The 27,620-nt window shown below is 36.2% G+C and overlaps 1 protein-coding gene across 17 annotated transcripts in view; it reads left to right on the top strand.

The window, feature by feature from the left end:
- The window catches only part of RAPGEF6 (Rap guanine nucleotide exchange factor 6), a 249,402-nt gene that overhangs the window by 71,258 nt on the left and 150,524 nt on the right, over window positions 1-27,620 (top strand). For all 17 annotated transcript variants that reach the window (XM_067031533.1, XM_067031538.1, XM_067031531.1 and 14 more), the window contains one exon: window positions 10,850-10,993. In XM_067031533.1, coding sequence (XP_066887634.1) covers window positions 10,850-10,993 — 144 coding nt within the window. The remainder of the gene's footprint in view (window positions 1-10,849; window positions 10,994-27,620) is intronic.

The following is a 27,620-nucleotide window of genomic DNA, read 5'->3' as shown; positions in this document are numbered from 1 at the left end:
GCCCACGAAACGCAAAAAAAAAAAAAAAAATCAGTGGCATGTCAAGCAAACTTAAGAAGAATCAGCAAAGGCAAAAGTTCGTTCTCAGAAAAGAATAATAAAATTGATAAATCCCTGCCAAAAATAAGAACGAAACAGATAGTACATAACCTATGTCAGCAGTGAGAAAAGATACAGTACTCTATGGATCTAATGAACTTTAAAAAAAGTAACAAAAGAAAGGATATTATGAAAATTTTAAACAAATAAGTTTGAGATTTTGGAGAGTCAAATTCCTTGAAATACACAGCTTACCAAAACTGGCACACACCCTCACACAAACAAAAAATCTGCATAATCCAATATATAGAAAGAAAGAGAACCTGTAATTAAAGACCTTCCATTTAGAAATTCAGACCCACATGGTTTCACTGGTGAATTTTCCCAAACATTTAAAGAAGAAATACATGAATTCTAACTGGAAACAGAGAAAAAAAAATTGAATATGTTCCCTTAATGAGCCCACTTTAATTTTTTTTTATTGAGATATTAGTGACATATAACATTGTGTAAGAGCCCAGTTTAATTTTGAGAGCAAAACCTAACAAGGATATTACCCAAAAGCAGTATTACAGGTCATTTTTTAAATGAAAATAGATTTTAAAATCTTCAAATATTAGGAAATCAAATCCGAGCAATATATAAAAAGGATAAAATATAATGACAAAGTTGAATTTATTTCCATAGTTGCAAGATTGTTTTAGTATTTGAAAATCAGTATGATTCATTATATATATTTTTTTAATATAAATTTGTTTATTTATTTTTGGCTGTGTTGGGTCTTCGCTGCTGTGCGCGGGCTTTCTCTAGTTGTGGCGAGCAGGGGGCTACTGTTTGTTGCAGTGTGCGGGCTTCTCATTGCGGTGGCCTCTCTCACTCTGGAGCACGGGCTCTAGGCGTGCAGGCTTCAGCAGTTGTGGCACATGGGCTCAGCAGCCGTGGCCTCCGGGCTCCAGAGCACAGGCTCAGCAGCCGTGGCACACGGGCTCAGTAGCTTTGCAGCATGTGGGATCCTCCTGGACCAAGGATCGAACTTGTATCCCCTGCACTGGCAGGCGGACTCTCAACCACTGCGCCACCAGGGAAGCCCTGATTCATTATATTAATATAATTAGAAAAAGATGTCAAATGATTGTCTGTATAGATACAAAAAAAAGTATTTGATAATACTCAAAACCCATTTATGAGGATTTTTAAAACTTTTAGCAAGCTAGGAAAAGAGGGAAACTCTCATAATCTTATTAAAGGTATCTGCACAAACCTTACAATAAACATTGAAAACCTTTTCCTGGCATTCAGGAGTATGTCAAAGCTCACTCCAAACCCAATGTCTAAAAAGTCCTATATAGTGCATTTAGGCAAGGGGAAAAAGATAGATTAGAAATGAAAGTGTAAAACTGTCAGAAATGACGTGATTTGCATATAGAAAATCCAAAAATAACTACATGTGAACTTTTAGAATTAATAAATCATTTCAGCAGGGTCACTCAGTACTTGTTCATATACAGAAATCAATTGTATTTATAAGCAACAAAATGTTAGAAAAATAGAATTTAGTAAGCAAACCATTTATAAATGTCAAAAACATCCGTATACATCAGAATAAATAACAAAAGTTACAGGAGACCCCCTACACAGAAAACCATAAAAAAATTTTTGAACTCTTCCTCAGCTCTAGATCAGTTGAAAGAATCAATATTTTTAAGATATAAACTGTCTCCAAATTGATAAAAAATTAAGTGTAATCCCCATGAAAATCCCAGCAGATTTTCTATGGAGATCAAGGAATTGACCTTTGACATAAATAAATGTCATATAAGAGACTATATTTACAATAACTACGTAAAATACTTTAGCATAAACTTAACAAATTTGCAAAGACATTGTTTTTAAATGCTCCGCAAAAATATAAAATGCAGCTTGAACAAAAAATGAGATACCATGTTCTCAACTAAGGAGTTATCATCATAAAGGTATTCATTTTCCTTAGATTATCTTGTGAATTTAATGAGATTCCAATGAAAAATACCATCAGAATGGTGGTTGTTTTGTGCTTAATACATTTGGAACAGTAAAAAAGCAAGAAGAGCCTGAAAAAACTTGAGAAAGATGAGCTGCTTGGTGGAGCCAAGTAAAGTTTTTAAATACTTAAAATAATTCAAAAAGGAGAAAAATAACTCTTTTTTAAAAAGTGAATTTATTATATGTAAAATTGTTGGTTTAATTTCCAGGAATTTTTATTTCTGGTGACTTTAAGAACAATTTTTTTTAAGATTTTTTATTTATTTATTTTTTGGCTGTGTTGGGTCTTCGTTGCAGTGCAGTGGCTTCTCCTGTTGTGGAGCACAGGCTCTAGGTGTGCGGGCTTCAGTAGTTGTGGCTCATGGCTCAGAAGTTGTGGCTCTCAGGCTCTAGAGTGCAGGCTCAGTGGTTGTGGCACATGAGCTTAGTTGCTTCGCGCCATGTGGGATCTTCCTGGACCAGGGATCCAATCCATGTTCCCTGCATTGGCAGGCAGATTCTTAACCACTGCGCCACCGGGAGAGCCCTCTGGTGACTTTAAAGACAATATTTTGTCTTTGCATTTTTAATGGGGTATCTCATGAGGATACAAAGGGTCAGTAGTTTCATTTTTAGTAGTAATGACAGTATTTTAAAAGTTTTATGTAGATATGTGTTTGTAGACACATTACATATACTTACATGTATGTAATTTGTGTAATGATGGTTTATACTTACATATATAATCTTATATACATAAATCATTAGGAACCAATTATGTAGTATCAGGATGTTGGTGGTAATGTTGATACTGTTAAAGCTATTATATATGTATATGTAACATACATGTGTATAGATAACCTAAGTGTATAAAGAGAAATTTTTTGTTATTAAGGTACATTTAATTTAATTGGATGTAATTAAATTTAATTTACAATGATTACAATTAATATAATGTAGTTAATAATATATGTATATATTATTGTCATTAGGAATCATTTTTCCCCAATATAAAAGAAAAAGTGTTGTACAAAATAAAAGATATAAGTAAAACTCTAGTCCAAAATTTGAATAAGATATGTCAGCATTTGTCTTAAAAATATTTCCCAAGTTGGTTCACTTTACGAAAAAAATGTATTTCTTAGGGCTCTTCATTGCAAAAGCTTAGAAGCAGCAACAAAAAAGTAATTTTAGTGATTACTAGTGTTATACGAGCCCAGATTATGGTGAGTAAATAGTATTTCTCCACTAAAACAATATAAGCCTCCTTAAAATAACTTACATCACATGTGGAGCAGGAAATGTATTAGACTAGGATTTCTTGTGTCAGAAAGCAAAGAAATATCAAAAAACTATTGGGAGTCTCTCAAAAGTTCATAACTTAAAACGGTATCTTGAGTATCAAAAAGTAGTGTTAAAAATTTTTATCAGGAAAGGTTACTGAAATTGATTAAAAACGTTTTTTCTGCCTTTGTTACAGAGATCTGTTCCCTTTTCTCCTTTGGTCTCTTAATATGATTTATATTAATAGATTTTTATAATATTAAACTACCCTTACATTCCCAGTAAATGCTCAGCCTGAGTTATTTGTTACATTTTTCTGAGTTTCTAGGCTTAATTTGATAATTGAGTTTAGGATTCTTGCATTCATTATTTCTTAGTGAGATGTTAGCTCGTAATTTAATTTCTCGTACTCTTGTTATCTTTGTAGTTGGATTCTGTGGGCCTTAGTACTTGGGAGGCTGTTAACTAACTCTTTTTCTGCATTTGGTATAAGATTTTTTTTTTAACCTGAGAAGAGTCTTCTGTTTACATTCTTTGTGGTTTCTGACAGGTTTGAATTTACTTTTACTTTTTGGATTTACTTTCATGTGCTTTTGTATATATTCTACTTTTTTTCCCTCTTGTTATTTTTATTCTCTATATATAATATAGTAAGTTCTTTTTTTCCACTCTCAACTCCCTCCCCCAGTACTCCCTTAGATACTGTATTTGGTCTATTCTTTTCTTGCTAATTCCAGGTTACTTAAAAATAACCAGTTAATAAGTAGTAAAGTTGATAAAAGTTTAATACTGGCCACTACATCCAAATGTAATGGCTCTTGACCAGTATTTTAGTTCTACTTACTTATTACACAAATTTTGTCTTACTTTATTGTTTTATGAAGTTGTTATTTGCTCAGATTTAAGCATGTATTTAGCATTTCTTTGCTTTTAGTTATTTCTTGGATTTGAGACCTTACTAATGGGACCATTTGTGTTATATCTGAGGCACACTCTTTAAATTTTTCTTTAATAAAGGGGTTTTGTTGGTAAACATTTCAACTGGGTCTATTGTTCTTTTTCTTAATTTTGCCTGAAAATAGCTTTATTTTGTATTCTTAAGGATTGTTTTGCTGTAAATGCAATTTTAGGAGAAAACTCCTTTTTTTCCTCAGCAGTCAGTACATTCTGTTTTGTGGCATCTGTTGTTTTTTGAGAAGTCAGTTATTAATTTAATGCCCTTCCTTTATAGCTGATCTATTGTTTCCTTCTGGCTGCATTGAAAGTCTTTTATCTTTTCTGTGTGGATTTGTAGTTGTAGTTTTTAAGTATCCTGATTTGGATTTGTTGGAGAGCTTTGGGCTTTTTTTTTTTTTTAACTAAAAAAAATCTCATTTTCTCTTTGGACATTGTCTTCATTTTTCTATTATTTTCTTGAACTTTGTTTAAATATATGTTAAATATTTTCAGCTTATTCTCTATATTTCTTTTTTCTTAATTATTTTATTTTGGGGGGCTGTGTTGTGTCTTCGTTGCTGTGCATGGACTTTCTCTAGTTGTGGTGAGTGGGAATACTCTTCATTGTGGTATGTGGGCCTCTCATTGCGGTGGCTTCTCTTGTTGTGGAGCGTGGGCTCTAGGCACGCGGTCTTTAGTAGTTGTGGCTTTCGGGCTCTAGAGTGCAGTCTCAGTAGTTGGGGCGCATGGGCTTAGTTGCTCCAAGGCATGTGGAATCTTCCCAGACCAGGGCTTGAACCCATGTTCCCTGAATTGGCAGGCAGATTCTTAACCAATGCATCACCAGGGAAGTCCTATTCTCTATCTTTCTTAAGAATTTTTTCTTGTTTTTCATCTCATCCTGACTTTGTGGTACATACTCTTTTATTGTTTTTAGCTCTGTTTTCCCAATTTACTAATCCTCTTTTTAGTTATATCTTAATACACCATTTAATTCCTTCATTTTTCTTTTTTACTTAATCTCTCTTCCTCTCTCCCTGCCCCTCTTTCACTTTGGGTAATTTCTGTTGACCTATGTTTAATTTTAAGTTCATTGATTCTTAACTTGATTGTATCCAGTCTACTGATGAGCTTATCAAAGGCATTCTTCACCTTTAGTACCATGTTTTTTGTTTCTGACTTTTTCACTTTACTCTAATACTCATGTCTGCTCCATCTGTTTAGTTATATTGTCCACCTTTTCCGCTGAACCATTACCATATTATAGTTGTTTAAATTCTGATATTCATCTGGGTCATCTCTTAATTTTCAGGGATTGCTCTGTTGATTGCCATGTCTCTTGGCAGTGGATTGGGTTTTTTTTTTTAATCCTTTTTATGTGAGTCGTTATTTTGTATTTGATACTAGATATTGTATGTAGAGCAATAAAGACAGAGGGTAGACAGTGTTCAGGCCTGGAGATGAACACACCTCTTCTGCTAGAATTGAGTTAGGTTTGGATTTTTGTTGTTGTTATTGTTACCTTCAGGTTACCTTCAGTGCACCATCCAATTCCTCTAGCGTTACTTTGTGCTTAGGGGTGGGACTGGTCTTTTGGAAGATTTTTCTAAGTCTTCCTGTTCCACCCTCAGTTTTAGGCCTTCTCTGTGCTCTTGTGTTTCAGACAGGATATATTTCCGTGTTCTCATCCCTCTTTCGAAGGTAGATGGCTCTTTCTTGTTACTGTCTATTTGCTAGCCTGGCAGTGGGGAGGAAGGGCACTTGGGGAGGAATTTTTTTTTTTTTTTGGTGCTGGTGAATTCTTACCTGTTTGGTTGCTATTTATAATCTCTGGCTCATTTTCAAGTTTCTTTTTGTTTAAAGTTTTTTTTTATTATAGCTTTATATTTTCTGATACTTCAAATATTGGACTATTTGCAGGTGTGATTCTGCTACCTTTTTTCTGTCCATTATTGCTCATTATGTCTCTCGTGTTTGGGTTTTGTTGTTGGGGTTTTTGGTTTTTTGTTTTCGGGTTTTTTGTTTTTGTCTTTGCTTTTTTTTTTTTTTTTTTTTTGGTATATTTGTACATGACTTCATATGTGCTGAACTTTGGGTGTGGGAATTCCTTGAGGTTTGGGTTAAAGTTGCATTCTTGCAGAGAGGTTTTAGATTTGTTTTTGCCGGTTGCATGTATGTTTTTAGTCCTGAACTTCTTTAAATTTTTTTATGTGCTTAAGGTATTAGGAATTAGAACTACAGACCTGCCTGAAGGATGGCTTCTGTTTTGAACTCACTCCACCCCCAGCAGTCCTTTTCTCAGTGCTAACCAAATTTTCTTCCTCTCCCTTCTGCAGGATGGGCTTAAACCTTGCAGTGAGGGTGTAGCTCTTTGGAATGAGTAAGTCTCCTTTGGATTCCCTGCCTTTGTTGGATTCTCTATTTTATTTCCTATCTCTCTCGTTCCCTACAACCATCAAAGTGGAAGGTCTTGTCTCTAAAGTTGAGAAATCATCTGGTAGATTGGGGCTTTGTTGCTAGCCTACTTCCTGGCATTTTGCTTTCACTTCTTTCTTTTCATTTGCATTCCTAACTTTTCTGCCATTTCAGTATGTGTTTATGAGGTTTCATTTTTAAAACTCACATTTCAGTTGTAATCAGCGGGAGCTTTACTAAAGGTGCTTAATCCTTTATCCATTGTTTGGTTTTTCCTTTCATTTGGTACTTTTCCCCACATTTTTTTTTTTTCCCACAGTACGCGGGCCTCTCACTGTTGTGGCCTCTCCTGTTGCGGAGCACAGGCTCCGGACGCGCAGGCTCAGCGGCCATGGCTCACGGGCCTAGCTGCTCCGCGGCATGTGGCATCTTCCCAGACCAGGGCACAAACCTGTGTCCCCTGCATCGGCAGGCAGACTCTCAACCACTGTGCCACCAGGGAAGCCCACCCCACATTTTTTTTTTTTTTGTGGTATGCGGGCCTCACTGTTGTGGCCTCTCCCGTTGTGGAGCACAGGCTCCGGACGCTCAGGCTCAGCGGCCATGGCTCACAGGCCCAGCCACTCCGCGGCATGTGGGATCTTCCCAGACCGGGGCACGAACCCGTGTCCCCTGCATCGGCCGGCGGATTCTCAACAACTGCGCCACCAGGGAAGCCCCCACCCCACATTTTTAAGCCTAGAAACTCCTTTCCTAAATTTAATTTACTGTTACTGTTTCTATTTTGAAAAGCCTTTATTGTTTCAATCTCTGCTTTTGCTCAATAAATGGTAGCTATTGAAAGATCTAAGAATATAGATATGATAACTGGAATTTTACCTAAAGTAAATAATCTAGTTCATCCTGTGGGATAGGGCAGTATGAAGGAGATGAACTTCTTAGTCACACTTGTTTTTTTTTAAAAAAAATATTTGTTCATTCATTCATTTATTTATTTTTGGCTACACCGGTTTTAGTTGTGGCAGGTGGGATCTCATTGCAGCATGTGGGATCTTTAGTTGCGGCTTGCATGCGGGATCTAGTTCCCCAACCAAGCATCGAACCGGGGCCCCCTGCATTGAGAGTACAGAGTCTTAGCCACTGGACCACCAGGGAAGTCCCCACAATTGGTTTTTGAATTGTTATTTCACTTCTGTGAAATACTTAAGTTTTATGAGACTCTGCACCATCCGTTAATACAGAAAGAGTAGCTATGTTGTGAGCCTTAAAGGACATAAGTAATAGTTTCTGGTACTTGGCCTAGCGTAGTGATTTAGAAAATGCAATGGTTCTCCCATCATTTTTTAGAAAAGGAAATTGAATCTCAAGGAGGTGACATGTATTTGCTACCTATACAAAATTCTGTAGTTTTAAGTTGCAGATCAAGCCCCTGTCTCTTCTGGATTTTACTTTTCAGAAGAGTAGTATTCAGTAACTTATTCTGCCTGCCTGTATATTTCTTGAGTATCTTATACATACTTCCAAGGGCTTAAGATATTTGGGGAGAAAGAAAGAATTTAATGTAATGCCCATTTTGGCAAATATTTCAGATAAGTGAACAAAGATGAGTGTAAATACAGTGCACTTCCTATACTAGGGAGCTTGTAGTGAGATAGGCTTATCTAATAATTATGGCCAGTATGCTTAGTGCTATAGAAGGGGTAGCACCTACCTCTTGAGGCAGAGGTAGCGTTGTTTGAACTGGGTCATGAGGTATGTGTAGGATGCTGAGATGTTAGCTAAGGAGGCCTGGGCTTTTAGGCAGAAATAACACATATGTATGTAAAGGCCTGAAGGCAGTCCTGTTTATGAAAAGTCCAGGTTGTGTGCACACAGTAAAGCAGTCAAAAGGAATGTCTCTTGTGGTTATGGAAGAGATGGCAGTTGAGATGTGTCTTAAATGATTGGTAGTGTTTCAGCATATGAAGATATATCGATAGGATAACAGAAATTGAGGAAATAAGTAGTTACTTAGCAGAATGTAAGTTACTTATGTATAGAGACCCATGAATAGTCACACTGACTTGGCTGCCACTTACTCTTGAACTCTCAAACCTACAGAACAGCTTAGACATCAACTCCTTCTGAGAAATCATCAGGAAATTTTGCATATCTCATTAGAGCTTTTATGTGAGAGCATTTTTTATGGGGAGGAGGATACGGGAGTAGTTTTTCCAGGCTTCCATGTATAAGATAAAGTGATAAAAATATTTTGGGAATGGAACATGTATGATTTGGAATATCAAATATAATAGTTTAAAATTTATTTGGTAACAATTAGAGGTCCATTGTAGCATTTTGAACAGAAGACCTGACATAATGATGATTTATCTGACCATGCATGATGGATTTGGAGAGGAGCATGACAGAAGCAGCAAGTTCAGGACTGAAGTGATTAAGACTTGAATAAAGAATGGTGGTAATGGGAATGAAATAAAAGGCATTGTGAAAGGGATTTCTAAACAAAGATTTGACAGGTTCTAAGAAATGATTGAAGATAAGATATTGAGACAAGCAGGGGAATTGGAAATGCTGGAATTTCATACTTGGGTGACTATGAAATTTTTGATATCAGCAAGACATATGACATTAGCAGGAAAAGTAGTTGAAGGAAAAAGCTGAAATTACCATTTGTTATTTATTGGATGTGAGGTTAATTATAAAGTCTACTTTAGAGCATGTCAATATTCCTTTCTAAAAGTAATTTCTAAAAATTATGGTATACTCTGTCATTAGATAGGAAAGGTAGTCTTTTTTTCTTCTAGTTTTATTGAGATATAATTTACATACAGCACTGTATCAGTTTAAGGCATAATGGTTTGACTTACATACATCATGAAGTGATAAATCACAGTAAGTTTAGAGACCAACAGTTACCTCATAATGATAGAAAATTAAAGAGATAGAAAAAAATTATTTTTCTTGTGATGAGAACGCTTAGTATTTGCTCTCTTAACAACTTTCATATATAACATATAACAGTGTTAATTATATTTATCATGTTGACATTACATCCCTAGTACTTATTTGTCTTGTAACTGGAAGTTTGTATCTTCTGACTGCCTTCATCCAATTCCTGCTCCCCTCAGCCCCCACCTCTGGGAACCATAAGTCTGATCTCTTTTTCTATAAATTTCTTTGTTTTTGAAGTGTAATTGACCCAGAACACTATGTTAGTTCCTTTTACCCAAAGTAGTGATTTGGTATTTCTGTACATTTCAAAATGATGACCACAATAAGTCCAGTTATCATGTCATCATACAAAGATATTGATATTACATAACTATTGACTATTCCTCATGCTGTATATTTCATATCCATGACTCATTTATTTTACAGCTGGAAGTTTATACCTGTTAATCTCCCTCACCTATTTCTTTCCTCCCCCTGCCCCCCTCCCCTGGCAATGTAGTCTTGTATCAGTAGCATAAGGTTTGGAAACAGGCCTGTATGCCAGGTTACCTTTAATAAGTACCACTGTTGTGAGACTGAAAAGTCGCTGATCTTTCTGGATTTTACTTTGTTCACATATAAACTAGAAATAGTAATACCTGATTACAGGGCTGTTGTGTAAACTAAATAGTATAATATATATCCATGCTGTCCTATTTTAATTGCTCAATAAATGTTAGTTTTCCCTTCTTCCTTAGAAGATGCCAGCCTTATTTATTCTTGACTATTTTCACACATTAAGATGGACATCAAAGAATAATGCATAAAGCATTTTTGTTTCACTGTTTAGCAATTCCTGAAGTCATAACCATGATTGTTTGCTAAATAAAATATGTGTATAATCAGGCAGTTTGTAATTAGACTAACTCAGAAGTTGTAATTATTGAATGTGTAGGTGTAGTTAACAGCCTTCATTTCTGGTAAATGACTTTACTTAGAGGATGTATGTTTATGTGAGCAAGAACGACTATTTCCTGGAAGGAAACTGTTGTCTCCAGATCTTTATAATAATGTCACTTTTAGTCTCTTTGAAGTCATGAGCATTGTCCTATACAGACTTTTCTTGAGGCAGTTTCGTGCAAGTAGAAAATGAAGCCTCCTTATGCGCCTGTTAAAACTCCATAGACTGTCAGTAATATGGAAAAATTGGATGTTTAATCAGGAATGTGAACATGTGTTTCAGGTAGAGAATTCCAAAGATAATGAAGATAGTATTCTACAAAGAGAACTTCCTGCCAGACAGTCTCGACGACGGTTTCGGAAAATTAACTGTAAAGGAGAACGCCAAACTATTACTGATGATGTGGACATTAACAGCTATCTTTCAGTGAGTATATTTAGGAACATTTCTTGGGTAATTTCTTAGTTCATATGCAGTATACTTAATTTACATATATATATTTTCTAACATCTTTATTGGAGTATAATTGCTTTACAATGGTGTGTTAGTCTCTGCTTTATAACAAAGTGAATCAAGCTATACATATACTTATATCCCCGTATCTCCTCCCTCTTGCTTCTCCCTCCCATCTGCCTTATCCCATCTCTCTAGGTGATCACAAAGCACTGAGTGGATCTCCCTGTGCTATGTGGCCGCTTCCCACTAGCTTTCTGTTTTACATTTGGTATTGTATGTATGTCCGTGCCACTCTCTCACTTCATCCCAGCATACCCTTCCCCCTCCCTGTGTCCTCAAGTCCATTCTCTATGTCTGCATCTTTATTCCTGTCCTACCCCGAGGTTCTTCAGAACCTTTTCTTTCTTTTTTTTTTTTTTTTTAACATTCCATATATATGTCTTAGCATATGGTATTTGTTTTTCTCTTTCTGACTTACTTCACTCTGTATAACAGACTCCAGGTCCATCCACCTCACAACAAATGACTCAATTTTGTTTCTTTTTATGGCTGAGTAATATTCCATTGTATGTATGTGCCACATTTTCTTTATCCATTCATCTGTTGATGGACACTTAAGTGGCTTCCATGACCTGGCTATTGTATATAGAGCTGCAGTGAACATTGTGGTACATGACTTTTTGAATTATGGTTTTCTCAGGTGTATGCCCAGTAGTGGAATTGCTGGGTCATATGGTAGTTCTATTCTTAGTTTTTTAAGGAACCTCCATACTGTTCTTCATAGTGACTGTATCAATTTATATTCCACCAACAGTGCAAGAGAGTTCCCTTTTCTCCACAACCTCTCCAGCATTTATTGTTTCTAGATTTTTTGATGATGGCCATTCTGACTGGTGTGAGGTGATACCACATTTAGGTTTTTTTTTTTTTTTTTTTTGCGGTATGCGGGCCTCTCACTGTTGTGGCCTCTCCCGTTGTGGAGCACAGGCTCCGGACGCGCAGGCCCAGCGGCCATGGCTCACGGGCTCAGCCGCTCCGCGGCATGTGGGATCTTCCCGGACCAGGGCACGAACCCGTGTCTCCTGCATCGGCAGGCAGACTCTCAACCACTGCGCCACCAGGGAAGCCCCACATTTAGTTTTGATTTGCATTTCTCTAATGATTAATGATGTTGAGCATTCTTTCATGTGTTTGTTGTCAATCTGTATATCTTCTTTGGAGAAATGTCTCTTTAGATCTTCTGCCTATTTTTGGATTGGGTTGTTTTGTTGATATCGAACTGCATGAGCTGCTTTAAACTTTTGGATATTAATCCTTTGTCAGTTACTTCATTTGCAAATATTTTCTCCCATTCTGAGGGTTGTCTTTTGGTCTTGTTTATGTTTCCTTTGCTGTGCAAAAGCTTTTAAGTTTCATTAGGTCCCATTTATTTTTGTTTTTATTTCCATTACTCTAGGAGGTGGGCCAAAAAGGATCTTGCTGTGATTTATGTCATAGAGTGTTTTGCCTATGTTTTCCTCTAAGAGTTTTAGAGTGTTTGGCCTTACATTTAGGTCTTTAACCCATTTTGAGTTTATTTTTGTGTATGGTGTTAGGGAGTGTTCTGATTTCATTCTTTTACATGTAGCTGTCCAGTTTTCCCAGCACCACTTATTGAAGAGGCTGTCTTTTCTCCCTTGTATATTCATGCATCCTTTATCAAAGATAAGGCAGTCATATGTGCCTGGGTTTATCTCTGGGCTTTGTATCCTGTTCCATTGATCTATATTTCTGCTTTTGTGCCAGTGCCATACTGTCTTGATTACTGTAGCTTTGCAGTATAGTCTGAAGTCTGGGAGCCTGATTCCTCCAGCTCCATTTTTCTTTCTCAAGATTGCCTTGGCTACTCGGGGTCTTTTGTGTTTCCATCCAAACAGAAATTTTTTGTTCTGTGAAAAATGCCATTGGTAGTTTGATAGGGATTGCATTGAATCTGTAGATTGCTTTGGGTAGTATAGTCCTTTTCACAATGTTGATTCCTACAATCCAAGAACATGATATATCTCTCCATCTGTTTGTATCATCTTTCATTTCTTTCATCAGTGTCTTATAATTTTCTGCATACAAGTCTTTTTTCTCCTTAGGTGGCTTTATTCCTAGGTATTTTATTCTTTTTGTTGCAGTGGTAAATGGGAGTGTTTGCTTAATTTCTGTTTCAGATGTTTCATCATTAGTGTATAGGAATGCAAGAAATTTCTGTGAATTAATTTTGTATTCTGCTACTTTACCAGATTCATTGATTAGCTCTAGTAGTTTTCTGGTAGCATCTTTAGGATTCTCTGTGTATAGTATCATGTCATCTGCAAACAGTGAGAGCTTTACTTCTTCTTTTCCAATTTGGATTCCTTTTATTTCTTTTTCTTCTCTGATTGCTGTGGCTAAAACTTCCAAACGTATGTTGAATAATAGTGGTGAGAGTGGACAACCTTGTCTTGTTCCTGATCTTAGAGGCAATAGTTTCAGTTTTCACCATTGAAAACGATGTTGGCTGTGGATTTATCATATGTGGCCCTTACTATGTTGAGGTAAGTTCCCTCCATGCCTGCTTTCTGGATGGTTTTTATCATAAATGGGTGTTGAATTTTGTCAAAAGCTTTCTCTGCATCTATTGAAATGATCATATGGTTTTTCTCTTTCAGTTTGTTACTATGGTATATCACATTGATTGATTTGCATATATTGAAGAATCCTTGCATTCTGGGATAAACCCCACTTGATCATGGTGTATCATTCTTTTAATGTGCTGTTAGATTCTGTTTGCTAGTATTTTGTTGAGCATTTTTATGTCTATGTTCATCAGTGATATTGGCCTGTATTTTTCTTTCTTTGTGACATCTTTGTCTGGTTTGGCTATCAAGGTGTGATGGTGGCCTTGTAGAATGAGTTTGGGAGTGTTCCTCCCTCTGCTATAATTTGGAAGAGTTTGAGAAGGATAGGTGTTAGGTCTTCTCTAAATGTTTGATAGAATTCGCCTGTGAAGTCATATAGTTCTGGGCTTTTGTTTGTTGGAAGATTTTTAATTACTGTGTCAATTTTAATGCTTGTGATTGGTCTGCTTATATTTTGTTTCTTCTTGGTTCAGTCTTGGAAGGTTGTGCTTTTCTAAGAATTTATCCATTTCTTCTAGGTTGTCTGTTTTATTGGCATAGAGTTGGCTTGTAGTAATCTCTCATGATCTTCTGTATTTCTACAGTGTCCGTTGTTACTTCTCCTTTTTCATTGCTAATTCTGTTGATTTGATTCTTCTGCCTTTTTTCTTGATGACTCTGGCTAATGGTTTATCAATTTTTTTTATCTTCTCAAAGAACCAGCTTTTAGTTTTATTGATTTTTGCTATTGTTTCCTTCATTGCTTTTTCATTTATTTCTGATCTGATCTTTATGATTTCTCTCCTTCTGCTAACTTTGGGGTTTCTTCGTTCTTCTTTCTCTAATTGCTTTAGGTGTAAGGTTAGGTTGTTTATTTGAGATGTTTCTTGAGGTAGGATTGTATTGCTATAAACTTCCCTCTTAGAACTGCTTTTGCTGCATCCCATAGGTTTTGGGTTGTCATGTTTTCATTGTCATTTGTTTCTAGGTATTTTTTTATTTCCCTCTTGATTCCTTCAGTGACCTCTTGGTTATTTAGTGCATTGTTTAGCCTCTGTGTGTTTATTGTTTTTACAGATTTTTTTCCTGCAGTTGATATCTAGTCTCACAGCGTTGTGGTCGGAAAAGATACTTGATACAATTTCAGTTTTCTTAAATTTACTAAGGATTGATTTGTGACCCAAGATATGATCTATCCTAGAGAATGTTCCATGAGTACTCGAGAAGAAAGTGTATTCTGTTGTTTTTGGATGGAATGTCATATAAATATTAGTTAAGTCCATCTTGCTTAATGTATCATTTAATGCTTGTGTTTCCTTATTTATTTTCCTTTTGGATGATCTGTCCATTGGTGAAAGTGGGGTGTTAAAGTCCCTTACTATGATTGTTTTACTGTCGATTTCCCCTTTTATGGCTGTTAGCATTTGCCTTATGTATTGAGGTGCTCCTATGTTCGGAGCATAAAAATTTACAATTGTTATATCTTCTTGTTGGTTTCATCATTATGTAGTATCCTCCTTTTTTCTTGTACTAGTCTTGATTTTAAAGTCTACTTTGTCTGATAGGAGAATTGCTACTCCATCTTTCTTTTGATTTCCATTTGCATGGACTATCTTTTTTCATTCCCTCACTTTCGTTCTGTATGTGTCGCTAGGTCTGAAGTGGGTCTCGTGTAGGCAGCATATATACGTTCTTGTTTCTGTGTCCATTCAGCCAGTCTGTGTCTTTTGGTTAGAGCATTTAGTCCATTTACATTTAAGGTGGTTATCGATATGTATGTTCCTGTTACCATTTTCTAAATTGTTTTGGGTTTGTTATTGTAGGTGTTTTTCTTCTCTTGTGTTTACTGCCTAGAGAAGTTCCGTTAGCATTTGTTGTAAAGCTGGTTTGGTGGTACTGAATTCTCTTAGCTTTTGATTGTCTGTAAAGGTTTTAATTTCTCCTTCGAATCTGAATGAGATCCTTGCTGGGTAGAGTAATCTTGGTTGTAGGCTTTTTTCCTTCATCACTTTAAATGTGTTCTGCCACTCCCTTCTGGCTTGCAGAGTTTCTGCTGAAAGATCAGCTGTTAAACTTATGGGGATTTCCTTGTATTTTATTTGTTGTTTCTCCCTTGTTGCTTTGAGTATTTTTTTCTTTACATTTAATTTTTGATAGTTTGATTAATGTGTGTCTTGGCGTCTTTCTCTTTGGGTTTATCCTGTATGGGACTGTCTGTGCTTCCTGGACTTGATTGACTATTTCCTTTCCCATTGTAGGGAAGTTTTCAACTATAATGTCTTCAAATATTTTCTCAGTCCCTTTCTTTTTCTCTTCTTCTTCTGGGACCCCTATAATTCAAATGTTAGTGCATTTAGTGTTGTCCCAGAGGTCTCTGAGACTGTCCTCAATTCTTTTCATTGTTTTTTCTTTATTCTGCTCTTCGGTAGTTATTTCCACTGTTTTATCTTCCAGGTCACTTATCTGTTCTTCTGCCTCAGTTTTTCTGCTATTGATCCCTTCTAGAGAATTTGTAATTTCATTTGTTGTGTTGTTCATCATTGTTCGTTTGCTCTTTAGTTCTTCTAGATCCTTATTACATGTTTCTTGTATTTTCTCCATTCTATTTCCAATATTTTGGATCATCTTTACTATCATTACTCTGAATTCTTTTTCAGGTAGACTGCCTATTTCCTCTTCATTTGTTTGGTCTGGTGGGATTTTACCTTGCTCCTTCATCTGCTGTGTGTTTTTGTCTTCTCATTTTGCTTAACTTACTGTGTTTGGGGTCTCCTTTTCGCAGCTTGCAGGTTTGTAGTCCCCGTTTTTTTAGGTGTCTGCTCCCAGTGGCTAAGGTTGGTTCAGTGGGTTGTGTAGGCTTCCTGGTAGAGGGGACTGGTGCCTGTGTTCTGGTGAATGTGGCTGGATCTTGTCTTTCTGGTGGGCAGGACCACGTCCGCTGGTGTGTTTTGGGGTGTCTTGACATTATTATGATTTTAAGCAGCCTCTCTGCTAATGGGTGGATTTGTGTTCCTGTCTTCCTTGTTGTTTGGCATAGGGTGTCCGGCACTGTAGCTTGCCGGTGGTTGAGTGGATCTGCGTCTTAGCGTTGAGATGGAGTACTCTGGGAGAGCTTTTGCCATTTGACATTATGTGGAGCCGGGAGGTCTTTCTTAGACCAGTGTCCTGAACTTGGGTCTCCCACCTCAGAGGCACAGGCCTGACACCTGACTGGAGCACCAAGACCCTGTCAGCTACATGGCTCAGAAGAAAAGGGAGAAAAATAGAAAGAAAGAGAAGAATAAAATAAAGTTATTAAAATAAAAATTTAAAACTAATTTTAAGAAATGAAGGAAAGAAAGAAGAGAGCAACCAAACTGAAAAACAAATCCAACAATGACAGCAGGCGCTAAAAAAGGGCAGACAGACAGAACCCTGGGACAAATGATAAAAGCAAAGCTATACAGACAAAATCACACTAAGAAGCGTACACATACACACAAAAAGAGAAAAAGGAAAAAAGTATATATCTTTTGGGAAGTCTGAGGTCTTCTGCCTGCATTCAGTAGGTGTTCTTTAGGAGTTGTTCCACATGTAGATGTATTTCTCATGTATTTGTCAGGAGGGAGGTGATGTCCACATCTTACTCCACCATCTTGAAGGTCTCGTACATATATTTTTGATAATATCAGCACTTGGCGCTCTTCATGTAAAATCTGGGGCAGGTAAATATATCTGTATGATTTTTTTAAATGCTTCTGCTATGTTGAGTTGGGTAGAAATACTCTTACCAGTGCAGGATTTGTTTTTGTTTAAATGGTGTGAAAGAATTTTCTTAATGTATCTTTTTAGACATACTTGTGGATTTTCTTAGTTTTTTTGTTGCTTGAATGGTATATATATATATTTGAGTCCTGAGAACCCAGGAAATAGACGCATTGGGAGCTTTTTCTCTCTTATGCGGTAAGGCATACAAAAGAAATAAAAATGTCAGTTCTCCCCTTGAGGTGTGGGACAGTGATACTTACTGGGTGCCAGTGCAGAAATATATGCAAGTGTTAAAGGTACATTTTCACATGCAAATATTGAAAAAGAAGATATTGAAATAAATAACTTTTGTGACACTGGAAGAAACGTGAGCTTTTTCTTCAGTAGTGGTTTTTTTTTTTTTCACACACACACTGTATTTTATTTTTACAAGAGATAAACTGACACCAAGCATTGTAAATGGATGAACACAACAAAAGCAACAATGATTGCAATTACCAAACACAAAACACACTCATACTATGTCATGATATTGACATTCAGTCCAGTAATCCTCCATTGTAACAGCTTCTTTACTTTGCAGTGAAAATTGATTTATATATTTTTTGCCTCTGAGTCCTTGTGGGTTTTTTTTAATTCAAGCAGAAAGTCACAAAAATTATAATCGTCCTCATCAGTTCACTCAGTCCCATGTAATTAATATTTTTTTATCTTGAACTTTTGTTAGTACTTTTATGAATTCATCAGTGTTCTATTAGAGTTCTGAAAATGCTTATTCATTCAGTTCAGCAGTATGGTCAGTTACCAGAAACCTGTACTTGTCAGAGTCTTTTCCATGAATTCCTTGAAGATGAACCCCTTTTATAGGAACATTTTTGCGAAAGCATCAGAGTACACCCAGAACTGTCTGTAAATGACAAAAGACTTAAAAATGACCACGGTTAAAGATTTGATGAAAGTTCATAATAATCCAGTTGACAAGGAAATTTAGTTATTTCTGAGATACACATTTTAAAGTAATAACTAGTATTATGACTTATAACATTATACCAGAACATATAAAGTTTTTAGAAATTTCATGTAATGTCTGAAACATTTATATTAACATATTTCCATACAAATAACCCAAAGAAAGTTTAGTATTAGTTGTGGGTTTTTTTTATACTGCAGATTCTTATTAGTCATCAGTTTTATACACATCAGTGTATACATGTCAAACCCAGTCGCCCAATTCAGCACACCACCATCCCCACCCCACCGCAGTTTTCCCCCCTTGGTGTCCATAAGTTTGTTCTCTACATCTGTGTCTCAACTTCTGCCCTGCAAACCGGTTCATCTGTACCATTTTTCTAGGTTCCACATACATGTGTTAGTATACAATATTTGTTTTTCTCTCTGACTTACTTCACTCTGTATGACAGTCTCTAGATCCATCCACGTCTCAACAAATGACTCAATTTTGTTCTTTTTTATGGCTGAGTAATATTCCATTGTATATATGTACCACAGCTTCTTTATCCATTTGTCTGTCAGTAGGCATTTAGGTTGCTTCCATGACCTGGCTATTGTAAATAGTGCTGCAATGAACATTGGGTTGCATGTGTCTTTTTGAATTATGGTTTTCTCTGGGTATATGCCCAGTAGTGGGATTGCTGGATCATATGGTAATTCTATTTTTAGTTTTTTAAGGAACCTCCATACTATTCTCCATAGTGGCTGTATCAATTTACATTCCCACCAACAGTGCCAGAGTGTTCCCTTTTCTCCACACCCTCTCCACCATTTGTTATTTGTAGATTTTCTGAGGATGCCCTTTCTAATTGGCATGAGGTGATACCTCATTGCAGTTTTGATTTGCATTTCTCTAATAATTAGTGATGTTGAGCAGCTTTTCATGTGCTTCTTGGCCATCTGTATGTCTTCTTTGGAGGAATGTCTGTTTAGGTCTTCTGCCTCTTCAAAAGTCTTTAATTTTGTAATTCAACTACTGAGAAGTAGTTGAATCACAAAGTAAGGATAGGCTAAGAAAGAATAAATCCAGGTGTATTTTATAAGTTTTCAAAGGAGTCATGATCCCCCAAAATACAAAAACAGTCTAGAGATTGATGGTAGCCAAATTCCCAAGGGTATGTTTAGTTCTGTTGTTTGTCAGAAAAAGAAATTCATTCATTCCATGTTAGGAATAAGGAGGATTATTTAGGGAGTTGTTTGTATTAGAATAAGTGTTAAATTTAAGCAGCTCTAAGGAGTTAGTTACATTTGCCTAATTTCATTGATTGAGCACATTCTGTTTCTGACATTAAACAATAACATATGAGATGGTCCTCAAATTTTTAATTACATAAAGTTCATTTCCTGGTTTTATTATTTAATGATTTCTTTATTTTTTGGCCATGCTATGAGGCTTGTGGGATCTTAGTTCCTCGGCCAGGGATTGAACCCAGGCCAATGGCAGTGAAAGTGCTGAGTCCTAACCACTGGATTGTCAGGGAATTCCCACTTTTTCTTTTTATATAGTAAATTTCCCTGTCACTAATTAATTTAAGCTAATTTAAGTTTTAATTTAAGTTTTGCCTTATCACACAAATGAGACTTGTCTATTTTTGAAAAACTGAAAGTTGGTTAGTTCCATCACTCAGTTATGTAACCACTGATGACATTTTGTATATTCTTGGATAAAATGGTTTTCAACATGAAGGTAGATATGTGAGCTTTTTGACTAACTTCATAAAGCTTAAATATATGATCTGATTTATAACTTTTAAAAACTTATATATATAATGTGAACATCTTTGAATGTTACTTTTTTTTTTAAAACAACATTATTCTCGATAGTGTTGTGGTACTCCATTGTAAGAATTGCCATAATTTATTTACTCGGTTCCCAGTATTTGGTCATGTAGATTTTCCTAGTTTTTTGTTATTTTTTTAAAATAAAGTGCTAAAGGGGATTCCCTGGTGGCACATTGGTTGAGAGTCCACCTGCCAATGCAGGGGACATGGGTTCGTGCCCTGGTCCAGGAAGATCCCAAATGTCGCAGAGCGGCTGGGCCCGTGAGCCATGGCTGCTGAGTCTGTGCGTCCAGAGCCTGTGCCCCGTAACAGGAGAGGCCACAACAGTGAGAGGCCCGAGTACGGCAAAAATAAATAAATAAATAAAATAAAGTGCTAAGTAATTTTGTGGTTATATGTTCCCTTATCTTGGTTTCTTTAGAAAAAATTCTAAGTTGAATTGCTTAAAGTATCTTTAATTGTACTATTTGGTTCTCCTTGTATGTGGCAGAATGCATAGTTTGTGTGTGTGTATTGACTACTTGCTTACTCTAGTCTCAACTGTAGTGTGTTCTTTTCTCAAATTTTTTTTACTGTCACGTTGTGAAGTCTAGACAGATTCCATATTTTCTCTTGGCAGCTGTGGCTTGTCCTCTCTAGGATATACTGGTTTCATGATTGGACCAGAAAGCAACAGGCACATTGCTTGGTATTCTGTCCATTTTTTGACTCTAAATGTGGCATTTTCACATGTAAAGGCTTGTTTAGCTAGTTCTAAGTGATTATCTTACTGAATACTGTCAGAGATTTGGCAGCTCATGGGAAGTGGAGGACTAAGTTGATTCCACTTAGACAAAACTGACTTTTTAACTATTAGACTGCGTTAGAGAATGATATTTGGTCATGTTACTTGCATATGCTATTTCTTAAAGTAATAGGGTTTTTTTTTTCTTTTTCTAAAGGGATATGTTTCAGGCAACTTAGAAAATGCAGCATTAAGACGTTTTACTTTACTTTTAAATGAAACCTGTGCATCTGGCCAAATTTCTACATATTGATAGTTGATCTAGATAAGGTAGTATAGCAAAAATCTTTTTCTTTTTTTCATTTATTTTATACTGTGTTAGTTTCAGGTATACAGCAAAGTGATTCAGTTATTTTTTTTCAGATTATATTCCATAATAGGTTATTACAAGATAGTATATAACTCGCTGTGCTATACAGTAAATCCTTGTTGCTTATCTATTTTATGTAGAGTGGTTGTATCTGTTATTCATACTGCTAATTTGTTCCTCCCTTGACCCAGGGCCCCAGCCCCTTTGGTAACCTTAAATTTGTTTTCTATGTCTATGAGTCTGTTTCTGTTTTGCCTATAGATTCATTTGTATTATTTTTAGATTCCACAAATAAGTGATATCATTTAATATTTGTCTTTCTCTGACTTCACTTAGTATAATATTCTATAGGTCCATCCCTGTTGCTGCAAATAGCAATACTTCATTCTTTTTTATGACTGAGTAATAGTGTCTTTTATCTATCTATCTATCTATCTATCTCACATCTTCTTAACCAGTCATCTGTTGATGGCTACTTGGGTTGTTTCCATGTCTTGGCTATTGTAAGTAGTGCTGCTATGAACATTAGGGTGCATATATCTTTTAAAATTAGAGTTTTTGTCCTTTCTAGATATATGCCCAGGAGTGGGATTTCAGGATCATATGGTAGCTCTATTTTTAGTTTTTTAAGGAACCTCCGTATTGTTTTCCATAGTGGCTGCACCAATTTACATTCGCACCAACTGCGTACTAGGGTTCCCTTTTCTCTACACCCTCTCCAGCATTTATTATTTGTAGACTTTTTCAGGATAGCTGTTCTCACTGGTGTGAGGTGATACTTCCTTGTAGGTGGTTTTTTGTTTTTTTTTTTTTCTTTTTCTATTTCTTTATTTTATTTTATTTTTTTTGCTGTGTTGTGTCTTTGTTGCTGCATGTGGGCTTTCTCTAGTTGCAGGAAGTTGGGGCTACCCTTTGCTGTGGTGTGCAGGGTTCTAATTGCGCTGGCTTCTCTTGTGGAGTACAGGCCCTAGGCACTCAGGCTTCCGTAGTTGCAACATGCGAGCTAAGTGGTTGTGGCTTGTGGGCTCTAGAGCACAGGCTCAGTAGTTGTGGTGCACGGGCTTAGTAGCTCTGCGGCATGTGGGGTCTTCCCGGACCAGGGCACAAACCTGTGTCCCCTGCATTGACAGGCGGATTCTCAACTGCTGCGCCACCAGGGAAGCCCTTCATTGTAGTTTTGATTTGCGTTTCTCTAATAATCAGCAATGTTGAGCATCTTTTCATGTGCCTTTTGGCCATCTGTATGTCTTGTTTGGAGAAATATCTGTTTAGGTCTTCTGCCCATGTTTTGATTTTTTTTTTTTTTTCATACTGAGTTGTATGAGCTATTTTTATATTTTGGATATTAACCCTTTGTTGGTCACATCTTTTGCAGATATTTTTCTCCCATTCCGTAGATTGTCTTTTTGTTTTGTTGATGGCTTCCTCTGCTGTGCAAAAGCTTTTCTGTTTAATTAGGTTTTATTTGTTTATTTTTGCTTTTATTTATTTTGCCTTTGGAGTTTGATCTAAGGAAATATTGCTATGATTATGTCACAGAATGTTCTGCCTATATTCTCTTTTGGGAGTTTCATGGTGTCATGTCTTATATCAAGGTCTTTAAACCATTTTGAGTTTATTTTTGTATATGATGTAAGTGAGTGTTCTGATTTCACTGATATACTTGTAGCTATCCAGCTTTTCTCTTCACCTCTTGCTGAAGAGACTGTCGTTTCTCCATTGTATCTTCTTGCCTCCTTTATTGTAGATTAATTGACCATAGTTGTGTGGGTTTATTTCCAGGCTCTCAGTTCTGTTGCATTGATCTATATGTCTCTCTTTGTGCCAACATGATGCTGTTTTTATTACTGCAGCTTTGTAGTATAGTCTGGAGTCTGGTAGGGTTATGCCTTCAGCTTTGTTCTTTTTCCTCAGGATTGCTTTGGCATTTTGGGTCTTCTTTGGTTCCATATAAATTTTAGGATTATTTGTTCTAGTTCTGTGAAAAATGTCATAGGTATTTTGATACGGATTGCATTAAATCTGTAGATTGCTTTGGATAGTATGGCTGTTTTAACAGTATTAGTTCTTCCAGTCTAAGAGCATGGGATATCTTTCCATTTCTTTGTATCATCTTCAGTTTCCTTTGTCAGTGTTGTATGTGTCTTTCACCTCCTTGGTTAAGTCTTAGGTATTTTACATTTTTTGACACGACTTTAAACAGGATTTTTTTTTTTTTTTTGCTTTCTTTCTGATATTTCATTATTAGCGTAAAGAAATGCAACAGATTTCTGTATATTAATCTTGTATCCTGCTATCTTGCCGAATTCATTTGTTAGTTCTAATAGGGTTTGTGTGTGGAGAGTTTAGGGTTCTTTATAGAGAATATCATGTCATCGGTATGTCATTGGCAAATAGTGACAATTTTACCTCTTTCCTTCCAATTTGGTTACGTTTTATTTCTTTTTCTTGTCTCATTGCTGTGGCTAGGACTTCCAGTAGTATGTTGATGAGAAGGGGTGAGTGGGCATCCTTGTCTTACTCCTGAATTTAGTGGGAAGGCTTTCAGCTCTTCACCGTTGAGTATGATGTTGTTTGTGGGTTTGTTGTAAATGGCTTTTATTATGTTGATATATTCCATCTATACCCACTTTGGTGAGTTTTTTCATGAATGGATGTTGACTTTTGTCAAATGCTTTTTCTGCCCAATTGAGATGATCATGTGGTTTTTGCCTTTCCTTTTTTTAATGTGGTATATCACATTGATTGATTTGTGCATGTTGAATCATCCTTGAAACCCTGAATGAAGGAATGAATCCAACTTGATCGTTGTGTATGATCTTTTTTATGTATTGTTGGATTTGGTTTGCTAATATTTTGTTGAGGATTTTTACATCTGTATTCATCAAAGATATTGGCCTGTAATTTTCTTTTTTTGTGGTGTCTGTATCTGGTTTTGAATCAGCATGATGGTGGCTTAATATAGTGAATTTGGGCATGTTCCTTCCTCTTCTGTTTTGAAATAGTTAGAGAAGGATGGGTATAAGTTCTAGTAGCAAAAATTTTAAGTAGTACTTGTGAAAGCATGCAGTAGATAATTGATTTTATGACTACTATAAGGATCTTTATTTCTTTCATTCTGCTGTCTTGTTTTGTTTTTGTTTATTTTTGGCTGCATTGTGTCTTCATTGCTGTACGCGGGCTTTCTCTAGTTGCTGCGAGCAGGGCTACTCTTTGTTGCGTTGTGCGGGCTTCTCCTTGTGGAGGCTTCTCTTATTGTGGAGCACGGGCTCTAGGCACGTGGGCTTCAGTAGTTGTGGCTCATGGGCTCAGTAGTTGTGGCTTGTAGGCTCTAGAGTGCAGGGTCAGTAGTTGTGGCACATGGGCTTAGTTGCTCTGCCGCATGTAGGATCTTCCCGGACCAAGGCTTGAACCCATGTCTCCTGCATTGGCAGGTGGATTCTTAACCACTGTACCACCAGGCAAGTCCCTCATTCTACTGTAAGCAGTTCGGAGAGATCAGGAGAATCATTACTTTAGATAGCAGTGGAAATCTGACATTTTCTTTTTTCATTTGGAAACCATCATCAACTTTTTCTTGCTACAATGCTGAAAGTCAAAAATTCTTAAAGATGTACAGAATATTTCATTAATGTAGTTTTCTTTATCTTAATTATTATTAATCCAAACCTGTACATCAAGATTTTGTGAACATTAAAATTTTTGCATGTGTTTCAGAGTTACTTTCTAAGTGAATGCCTAGAACGATTGAAGAAAATGATTTATTCTTATGAAGTATTTTCATAGTTTTGTCATATACATTGCTTTGTATAAAGATGAGAACCACAGTCTCAATGTGAAAGGTTTTTTTTTTTTTAATTGTTAAAAAGAACAGTTCTACTGTATAACAGTAATAACATTCTTGAAACTCCTTTGGGTATTGCTCTCAGAGCTGGCAACTGATTTAAATGTCTTTGAATATTCTTTGTGATTTCAGAGTTTTGATCTTTGGGGAGGATGTATTTGATATTTCAAAATAGCATAAAGGTGATAGGGAGCAATATTCAGTGAATAGGATGGGTAATTAAGCCAAGTAAAAATAGTCTAGTATTTAGATGAGCCATCTGTCTAAATCCTTCCTTCACTTACTCTGTGATTGGGACATTTCACCTAAGCAGTCAGTGCTTTGGTTGCTTTACCTCTAAAAATGAGGATGGTAATATTGTGTCTGCCTGTCTTCCATGATGGTTGCTGATAGAACATGTGTGCACACTCAAGGTCTAATCAGTTAATGATATCTATAGATTTTTCCGCTCGAATGTTTGTGCCCTCCTCTCAATTTCCCCGTGTCATTTCCTTAGTGTTCACTGCCATTCTTTTTAGAAATGTTGTAGTAGCATCTCCCTCGCTCCCAGCCGGCTTTCATTGTAAAAGCAATTTTTTTTTTTTTTTTGCGGTACGCAAGTCTCTCACTGTTGTCGCCTCTCCCGTTGCGGAGCACAGGCTCAGCAGCCATGGCTCACGGGCCCAGCCGCTCCGCAGCATGTGGGATCTTCCCGGACCAGGGCACGAACTCGTGTCCCCTGCATCAGCAGGCGGACTCTCAACCACTGCGCCACCAGGGAAGCCCAATATTTTTTCATTTTAAGAACTTTGGAGAATTTTTTTTAAGTTAAAAAGTGTTATATAATCTCTACATTTAAAAATATCTGCTTAATCATTTTATTTGATTTTTAGATTTGTGTTTCTCTTCTCTCTGATGTCTCTACTCCTATTCCTTACATCTTATTCCTTACATCTTCCCCTATCCGCTGCCTCCAGCTAATTCATTCATTTTACTTCTGTCCTAAAAGAATCTTTTAACAATGTTATTTCTTTTAAGCTCTTAAATCTTTTCATTGCCAAACACCACCTATCAGAAATTCTAATGATTTAGCATATTTATCTGGCATATAGTATAAACCAGTTCTGTCCAATAGAACTTTCTACCATGATGGAAATGTTTTATATCTGTAGTTTCCAAATGATAGTAACTAGCCACATGTGGCTCCTGAGCACTTAAAATGTGGCTGGTATGACTAAGGATTTTAATTTAAAATTAAAAATTTTAATTTAAATAATTTACATCAACTCATGGGAGGAATCCATGATTTTTTCTTGGTAGGGTTATTTACACATCTACATTTCTGTAATATCCCATGCATATACCTGTGACTATTCGTTATATTACATTGTAATTTTTTATTCAAATGTCTGTCTCTCTCTTCAGAGTGTACATGCCTTGAAAATGTGAACCATCAATCCGTATATCCTCAGAGCGTATTGCCTGTTAAAGAAGATAGAGTGCCTGTTTTTTTTATAAGCTTGTTTAGGTTCTTGTGTAACTTTGGGCAAGTTGTGTGACATTTCTAAGTTTGTTTTATATATATAAAAGGCTCTGCTCGGTGTTTGGTGCCATGAAAAAACATCCAGTAATGTCAGCAGCTTCTATTCCTGTTGTTATTGAAAATACTCAAAAAAACCTTTATTCCTGTTGCTAACAAAATAATTTTATTATTTATCTATTTCTGGTTATAAAATGTGTTTACCACAATACGTGTATATGTTAAGATAATTGAAAAATGTAAGCTAAAGAATCAGACAAAGGGAGAATAAAGGTAGGAATGATAAAATCAAGCAGGCAACAATCAGCCAACTATGCCCTTCCCAATTTTCTTGTAGCCTGTACTCACAATGGCTCACTTTAAACAAAACAGTTTCTTTGTTCAACCCTACAAGATAGAGTGGTTATAAAATGTATATGAAAGTCACTGAATGAGTTGCTTTACTATATATAATCATAAGTGACTAGAAGCCAGTTACATGATGACAGGAGGTGTCTGCCAGTAACTGATGACTGGTTTTTGAATTATTGCCTTGAAGACCTTTCTTTTAGTAATTAGGAAGGTCAGTAGTTTAGCTCAGGTGTCTTAAAATGTAGTTTGCAAAACAGTCTACAGGGCATGGGAAGAAAATAGTAGAGTTTATATGTACTGTTATCCTTTTAAGTTTCTGTGGATTTTTATGTGTATTTCATAATGAACACAAAATACTTTGGCTGGTAGTACATGTATTAATTTATAAATAAATTATGTATCTTAGAAATACAGCTCAGAAATATTTAGTGTTTAAAGTATTGAGATTATATGATATATAAATCCCTTTGTCATCTGGCCCCAGTCTACCTGTTCACCCTTCTGGCCCCATAATTTTGTTGGTTATCCCTTCATTTGGTTCTTCTCTCTCCCTGGAAGGTTCTTGCAGGCTTCTTTACCTAATATCATTCTGTCCTTTGATGATTCAGTTTGAATCTTAACT

The sequence above is a fragment of the Kogia breviceps genome, chromosome 4 (assembly GCF_026419965.1).
Source record: "Kogia breviceps isolate mKogBre1 chromosome 4, mKogBre1 haplotype 1, whole genome shotgun sequence".
Classification (NCBI taxonomy): Eukaryota; Metazoa; Chordata; class Mammalia; order Artiodactyla; family Physeteridae; genus Kogia; species Kogia breviceps.
This window is presented reverse-complemented; position numbering and strand designations above follow the sequence as displayed.